The sequence below is a fragment of the Rattus norvegicus genome, chromosome 4 (assembly GCF_036323735.1).
Source record: "Rattus norvegicus strain BN/NHsdMcwi chromosome 4, GRCr8, whole genome shotgun sequence".
NCBI classification, from domain to species: domain Eukaryota; kingdom Metazoa; phylum Chordata; class Mammalia; order Rodentia; family Muridae; genus Rattus; species Rattus norvegicus.
Genome location: NC_086022.1, coordinates 159203948 through 159211472, shown reverse-complemented (window position 1 = coordinate 159211472; position 7525 = coordinate 159203948). Strand labels below are relative to the sequence as shown.

Sequence of the window (7525 nt, the reverse complement as noted above, 5' to 3'; positions counted from 1 at the left end):
CATACCTTGAGAAGAGCTGGCTCCCACCATGGGAAAGGCCAAGGGTAGCACATTGGTTAACCTGAATGCCCACTGTGTTAAGGGTCACGGGGTAGTGCCGGGAGCAGTTGAGGGCGATAAGCTTATCTTATTAGGACTCAGGAGATGTCTGGGAGACCAAGCCAGAGTTAGTCCACAAAAATAATTGCAAGGGAAAAGTATAGAGAACAAAGAGGAGGGAGAAAGGGACAGCTCTGGTACGGAGCAACATGATAGCTCCCTGGAGCTATGGCCCTCCAGGGGGTGCATGGGTGGGGCCTTCACCTGTGTGCCTGCAGGGCCCCTCTCCCAGCAACACAGAACCACACAGAAGAAAGGCAGGACCTAGTCCTGCAACTGCCCCGGACTAATTCTTTGAGGGCCAACTGAGAAAAGGGCTCTGCTGCTCAGAGGTGGGTTGCAAGGACCGTCCCTCCTGATTTAGCTGCTGTAGGGCTAGGAGGCCTTTGGGCCTGGGGGCAGGCACTGCAACCTCAGGGTAAAACCAAGGATCTAGAGGCAGGCTTGGGGATCCACAGGTCTGGTGGGGCTTCCTCCCTTCCTAGTTCTCAAGGGGTTGCCCAACTCTGAGCCTGGGACAGGAACCCAGACCAATGCCTGTCTAGCTGACCCCACACTGACCTCAGGGATGATCCTCTGACTCTGGCTGAGGGCAGGGTTGGAGAGGCCTCAGAGAAGAGGGAGTTTAGTTTGGGGAAGGAGCCGCTGGAAGGGGAATCCAAAGATGGCCTCTCTATTCCTTTAGAAACAGGGAAAGACTAGGTAGGAGAAGAAAGGCAGCCAGAAAGGGCGGGAGGCCTGGCGGGGTGGCCAGGCCTCAAGAGGAGGTGCCCGGGGCTGGTGCTGGGAGGGAAGGAGTTAAGGCGGAGAGGGGGGCAGCCTATGGCAGGAGGACACACCTGTGCGCAGGGCAGAGGCAGGCGGGGCCCAGGTGAGGCGCCCGTGCTGCCCGGCAGGTGAAGAAGGAAGAGGAAGAGTGGAGGCCAAGCTGGCTCTAGGTGGCTGGATCCGGGGCGCTGATACCCCTTTCTTTCTTCTGCACCACTCTAGGGGTCAGGCGGGTCTGGTGCCAGGTAAAGGCCACCGATCAAGGGGGTCCTGGGGCTGCGCTAGGAACGGTAGAACGCAGGAAATTTGTGTGTTGGGGGCAGGCAGGGACAGGCCGTGGAATGGTAGGGGTCTGGCTCGCGGGCCGACAGTAGAGGCTGGGGAGCTACTGAAGCTGGTTTTGGCCTTAGTGACCGGCAACTCAGGGTACGCCTGGTGGGGAGCAGCAAGGCTCTCCCGGAAGTGTCCCAAATGACGCGGAGGTGGGGGATGGGAGCAGGAGATCTGCCGCTTCTCCTCAGGGCTTGGGCTTTACCAGGGCTGATCCTGAAGGTGGACTGGTTGGGTAGGGGCCCTCGTCTTACCCAGCAGTGTTTGGGTGCTGGTTGGGAGTCTCTAATACTGCCGGGTAATGATGGAGGCCCCTGCCCCTGTGTCATCGGCGTCCATGGCGGTCCCTTGCTTTAGGCCCTTTCTCTGGTAGCAAACCCACTCCTCCCACACAGACACTGAAAGCCCCTTCTTCCGAGTTAAGGATCTTGCAGAAGTGGCTCTCCAGTTGGCTGCTTGCCCACTGGAAGAACACAATGGCCCCAGCCCCTCCTCCAACCCAGTGTGATTTGTCATCTGGTAGATCCAGAACCTACTAGAAGCAGACCTTGGCCTAGACCCTAGACCTGGGATTGTCTACGCACTCAAGGGGCCTCAGTCAGTCAGCCGGCAGCGGCATCCCTCTAGCGCTTGATCGGCGGTAGATCAATTTATGTTGGCTGACTCTGAGTCCATCTTCCAGTGCAGTGTTGGATGGTTGAAGTACGAAGCTCCTAACACTGTCTGGTAAAGATGGCCCCCGGGTCAGTTCCCTCAGCAGTGACCTTGGAGCCTTGAAGACCACCGACGCCTCCAGACCAACAGCCTCTGACCTTTAACCTTCTGGATGTGGGGTGTGTGTGAATCACCTGGCAAAGGGGAACAATGGGGAAGAGACAAAATGGCTGCCTTCAGAGCAGCAGCAAGATTTGGAAACACATTTGGTTCCCGGGCATTTGCATTGTCTTTCCACCCTGGGAACGCGGACATCAATGGGGAACATGGGTTACTGATCCAGGTTCATTGGCCTGTCTATCTTAGGTTGCCTAGACCTCAGGAGAGACTACTTCCTCCAAGGATCTGAACCCCTCTAGCCCAGTTAAGGTTCACCTCTCCCACATTTCGTTGTTTTATGGTTCACATTTCTTGTCTACCCAGAAGGAAAAGATAGCAACGGTTCTAGGGAGCCTTGTATGAGCAATGGCTTGGTTTCCCCAGTACTTGAGACTCAGGGTCTTCAGAAGAGGTAATCTGTGGAAAACAGGCTCTTGTTCAGTTGGGCTCCAGGGCTGTGGGGGTGGGAAGGCCACCTCCGTAGGGAGACACTTCAGTGCAGATAGCTCATCGTACCTGGTGACTAACAGCACACTGGGCTTCGGAACACTGAAACCCTGGGGAGGAACCACCGTCTCCCGGAGCTGCTCAGAAGCTGGTTACCAAGGAAGCAGCTCCCCTTGGGGTCATCACGTTTTTAGTTTGGCTCAGCAAAGCCACAGCTGCTCCATCTTTTAAAAAGATGTTATTAAGTCTGTGGGTTTGTTTGGTAGACCTGGAGGGTGGCGTAAAGGGTGTAGTTTGGCCTCTGAGATGGGCTGCTCCCAGCTTAGGTCCTGTTTTGAGGACCCAGCAGCGGCAGAGTCAAGACTGCCACAGGCTAGACTGCTTGTGCCCTCTACTGGCAAAGACCCAGGATGCATGTGTGACCAACTGTCTGTGTGAAACTTAGACGCAAACCTTTTGGCTTTAGTTTAAGTAATAAAAATTTTATTGAGACTTCCTGGCATGGTGGTTATCTCCCCCCATTCAGGGAGAGGGACAACACTACAGGAAATCACTGAGAAATCACACTGTCTCCTGTCCCCCCCCCTTCCCAGCCAATACAAGAAGGAGGAAAACCCCTCTGAAAGGGTTGGTCTTCAGTCTTCCTTAATCCAAGAGAGCAGATACAGAAGAATCCATCACATGATGCTTGGGTCAGGGTGGGGTATGCTTGACCCCCTAGCTGGCCCCTCCAAACTGGAGAAGTGTGCCAACTTCTCTGGTGGTGGGGTTCTTGATGTCCACACTCACTTCTTACCCTTAATGAGGCTGTCACTGTAGAACAAAGGAAACATTCATAACATTACCAATGTCGTAAGTGTGGGGTGCAGAACACCTCAAACCACCCCTTCTTCCTAAATGAAGGTCTGACTGGGGAGAAAGGGGAAGTGTAGGGCCAGGTCCAGGAAGCAGATGGCCCCAGGACCCCATAGCAAGGAGGCAGTCACTTACCTTCCCCTGTAGCCAGCATGCCGTGAAGTGAGCAGGAAATATGTGGGAAGAGAAAGGTGATTAGTCAGCTGCAGGCCCCAGCTGCTCTAGACCCCTCTGCTCCCCAGCGAGGACAGCTCTTCATTTCTGCTCATTACCAGCAAGGCAGGACAGGTTCTCACGTGAGGCTATCAGTCAGCACTTCTTAAACATTTATAAATAAAATGACTTTCCATAAGACGTCCTGCTTTGCTTTATAAAATCAGCTCTAGAGGATGCAAGATAGGAACTGCCAACTAGCCAGACACCCACTTCTCTGACTAGTGTTCAGAGAAACTGTCAAGGGCCCTGGCGACTATCTAGACAGAGTCCAGGGGAGCAGACGTAGGGGCTTCGCTCTCTGTACAGTGGGCTCTCTTACCGAGTAAAGCTTTCATCCTGCAGATTCAGCACAAGGTTGTCAGCTGTGAGATAGATCCGGTTCTGTGATGTGGCGATCTACAGGACAGGGAATGGATGAGTTAGCAGAGGCTTCAAGATTGTGACTCAGTGGCCACCCAGTGGAAGACATAGTAACAGAGCTGGCTTCTGATCTAATACAAAGATCAGGGTGCAAAAAGCCTTGGTGCCACAGTTCTGCAACAACCGTAAAAACAAAGCCTGGGGAGCACTGCGGGGTCAGTGGAGGAGGAAGGGTGCCCAAGGACACTGTTTAGGTAGAGACTCAAGCCAGTGTGACTGTGGCTGAACACTTTCAATCTCGATCGGCAGCCCTTCCACAGTGAGGCCTTCCACTCACCGTTTTAGAGATGTTCTGGGCAGCCCGGATCTTTCGGAGCTTGATATAGCCAGGATTCTTGCTCAGTGCTTCTCCAAGGTGAGCAGACAGGGTTAAGGATTCTTCTGGGCCAGGTTACATCTGTGACAATCTCCCCCACCCTCCGCCAAGAGCTCTTTGGGCTGTCAGATTCGAGGTCTGCGCTCACATGGCTACTCACACTTTGGCTCCTCCTGTGGGCCTCCCTACAGGATGCTGCCAGCGCTGTGGTGGCAGCTGACAGAGGTGAGGCCAGCAGTGCTATTGATCTGGCCTTACAGCAGGGAGTCAGGCCTCTGGCGCCCCTGCCAAGATTCCAGATCTCACTAGTTGTCCTGTCCTCCCACCACCCCCAAGCCAAGAGTCAGTAGGCCAAGTCGCATTCGCCTTAGTCTCATCAACCGGCCCATGGTGCAAGATGGCAAACAGGTTGTGCCAGGGGAGAGGCCAAGCTCTGTGCAACAGAAGGATATCATCTTAGCAGCCTCCGCCTCCCCCTCAGCCTGCACAATCTTCTGTCGTTGTTCCTGCTTTGCTTTCTCCACCAAAAACTGGGCCCTCTGGGCTTCCTGCTGGGCTGTGGCATAAGTGAACTGATGTTATAGCTGTAAGGTGTAGGAAGCCCACATACATGTGGTCCCCCTTCTCCGGTCTCCAGAAGCCCACCGACCTCGCCTGCCTCCATGGACTTACCCACTTGTTTGGCTTCTACAGCAGCTGTGTACTCTCGGCTGAAGCTTAGCTCTGTGATAGCTACATCGTCCAGGATGAGGCTGAAGTCCTTGGCACGCTCTGTCAGCTCTCTTCGGATCAACAGAGACACCTGGGGGCAGGGGTTGGGAGGGGAGGTTTGGTTTGAACTGAAAGGAAGGTGGCATTGCTGTAACTATCTGATCGCCAGAGCTCCTGAGTATGGGCACCAAACCTATCACCTAAATCCTTAAACATTCACTAGAAAAACATGGTTCCCTTTCTCCATGTGACAGTCAGGGCAGCATCAGACAGGTGTCACGACTGTCCCGTGTCACACCGAGTCCTAATCTCCTCTTTTCAATGTATGCATCTCCTTAGCTCCCTGTCAATCGAGGAAAGCCCTTTAGAGACGTGGGAAAGGGTATACAGCTATTGTTCTCTCCTGTGCTTCCTTCTTAACGTCCACTGCTATCAGGTTCTACAGCGGTGTCTCCTTATTTCCCACAGTCCAACTGGCCATGCAGGCAAGGAGAACCTGAGACTTCTGATCCTCCTACTTCTACCTCTAGTGCTGGGATTACAGGCATGCGCCACGCCTGGTTTGACACTTGGGAATACAACCAGGATTTGTGCACGCTAGGCAAGCACTCACCGACTGGACTACAGATCCATTCCACCCCATCCTGGAACACCTTTTATTTAGTACCCAGTAACCCTGACCAAGGAGACAGGGGTCAGACCTGAGCCCGCTGGGTAATGAGCTGCGAGGCGTTGAACTTGGCCACCACACTCTTGAGCACCTCATTAACAATGGACGGCAGCACTCGCTCCTCATAGTCTAGGCCTAGGCGCTGGTACATGCTGGGGAGCTCCTGGGCATTGGGCCGAGACAGTACACGCAGGGAGATGTTCACCATCTGCAGGTCTGAGGGAGAGGTCAGCAGTGGCCGGTTAAGGCCAAATTCCCCCTTTCCCAGCATCTTTTCCTATGAGTGCTACCCACCATGCTACCCACCATGTTACACAGTACAGACTAGCTCCACTGGGAAGATGATCATGTCAACGAGGAACATGTGGACAACACGGGTGAGACAGATCCTTGTTTACTGAGAAATCTTTTCTACAGGTCTTCCATTAATACAGCTTTAAAAAAATTTTTTTTTTTTTGCTACTCCTCCAAAGTGGATTCACCAAGCAGCACAATTTTGGGTTTCCCCCTAATCATCTGGAGAACCAGAACTGTGAACTGTTTATTGTTTATTTCCAAGGCCTGTGGCTTGGCCAATGAATAAACCACATACACTGCAAACAGCACAAAGAAGCACATTTCTGGGGGCTACTTGCCTCAGTGTGTACATGGGAATGAGGCAGAGGCCTGGGGAATCTCAAAGGCAGGACTTCTAAATGTGGTCTACAAGGAAACAGCTAGTGAAGAGTGGGGGCACTTTCTCCAGAGCAAGGTGTACTGTGGATGTAATCAACAAGTCAACAGAAAAAAGGCCTTAAAAAAAGGCTTGGATCCAGGCAGCAAGGAAGAAAGGCAACTCATTTCGTTTATGCTAGGCAGAAGGTAACGTTAAAACGTGCACACATACTTACATGTATTGTTTTGAACCGTGAGGCATGGCTCTTTTGCAGACATAGAATACAAGCCCTAAGAAACACTACCATTTCTGGCAGCCTTGCCAGGCTCATTTTACATTTCTGTCTTTCCCCACGTGCCATGCAGCTCCCAGTTGCCCACATTACCTTTGGAGCCTGTGGGGGAGGAGATTTTTCGAGGTCTGGCCCGAATGTCATAGATGATGGGGTACTGGAACCAGGGAATCCTGGAAAGGAGAGGTCAGGGACAGGAGTTGGGAAACTACAGTTTCATTGATTTTGACCAGTTTCCCCTCACCACTCGTCCTTGGGCCTGTTCCTCCCCATGACCACAGACAGGGAGATTCTCTTTTCCAGGTCGAGAACAGCCTTTTATGCTGGCACTGTCCTTACGAGAAGGAGTGAGGAGGGGAAAAAGCAGTATCGAATCCTGTTGTTAAGTCTGGCTACAGCCGTCAAGGGTGAAGGGTCAGGGCCTGCTCGCTCTGCCCGCCATTACCTGAAGTGAAGGCCTTCGGCTAGGATTGTGTCCTGTTGTACGCCACCAATACGATTAAAGAAGATGGCTCTGTGACCACCTTCCACTGTGGAGAGAGGGGTGGGAGTCAGGACAAGCTGCTGGTCAGGCTCAGGCGGGACAGGGATGAGGGAGCATGGAGGCGCGGACACTTGGGGGAGGTAGGACAGTGGGTCTGGAGACCGCGAGGTCCGGTCAGTGGAAGGAGGTTGCTCACCAGTGAATACGGACTCACGGACGCCGTAGGCCACAGCCCCGGCCCCCAGCAGCAGCTTCAGCGCCGTGCCCATGCCCCGAGGCCCGGAGGGCAGGCGTCCCGCTAGGTCCTTTAAGTTCTGGGCCATGTCTGATTCTCCTGAAGGCGGCGGCACCAGTGGTCAGGAGGGGGTGCCCGCCAGCTTCTACCCCACTCCAGTTTACACACCTCGCCTTGCACACGAGGATTGGAGGCCTTAGAGCTCGCGGGAGAA

The 7525-nt window shown here is 53.6% G+C and overlaps 1 protein-coding gene and 4 non-coding genes across 6 annotated transcripts; 2 read left to right on the top strand and 3 right to left on the bottom strand.

Annotated features, from left to right (window-relative positions):
- Window positions 1-1420: 1420 nt before the first annotated feature.
- Mir3575 (microRNA 3575) lies at window positions 1421-1535 on the bottom strand. The gene has a single exon (NR_037367.1). It is a non-coding gene; the product is annotated as a microRNA 3575 (primary transcript).
- Window positions 1440-1508, top strand: Mir200c (microRNA 200c). Its single transcript, NR_031915.1, has one exon. It is a non-coding gene; the product is annotated as a microRNA 200c (primary transcript).
- Window positions 1536-1854: 319 nt separating the features above from the next.
- Mir141 (microRNA 141) lies at window positions 1855-1948 on the top strand. The gene has a single exon (NR_031887.1). It is a non-coding gene; the product is annotated as a microRNA 141 (primary transcript).
- Window positions 1949-2911: 963 nt separating this feature from the next.
- On the bottom strand, window positions 2912-7525 carry Phb2 (prohibitin 2). Of its 2 annotated transcripts, NM_001013035.1 has the most exons (10): window positions 7273-7525; window positions 7038-7122; window positions 6686-6765; window positions 5677-5861; window positions 4937-5066; window positions 4717-4820; window positions 4226-4303; window positions 3848-3924; window positions 3448-3453; window positions 2919-3270 (listed from the first exon to the last, which is right to left on the bottom strand). In NM_001013035.1, exons 1-10 carry the CDS (start codon window positions 7397-7399, stop codon window positions 3243-3245), a joined length of 900 nt encoding a protein of 299 aa, NP_001013053.1. In that variant the 5' UTR covers window positions 7400-7525; the 3' UTR covers window positions 2919-3242. The 2 variants fall into 2 exon arrangements, with proteins under 2 accessions (XP_063141471.1, NP_001013053.1); XM_063285401.1 differs by having other exon boundaries at window positions 2912-3270; window positions 3448-3924; window positions 7273-7476.
- LOC120102747 (small nucleolar RNA U89) lies at window positions 4388-4648 on the bottom strand. The gene has a single exon (XR_005504338.1). It is a non-coding gene; the product is annotated as a small nucleolar RNA U89 (small nucleolar RNA).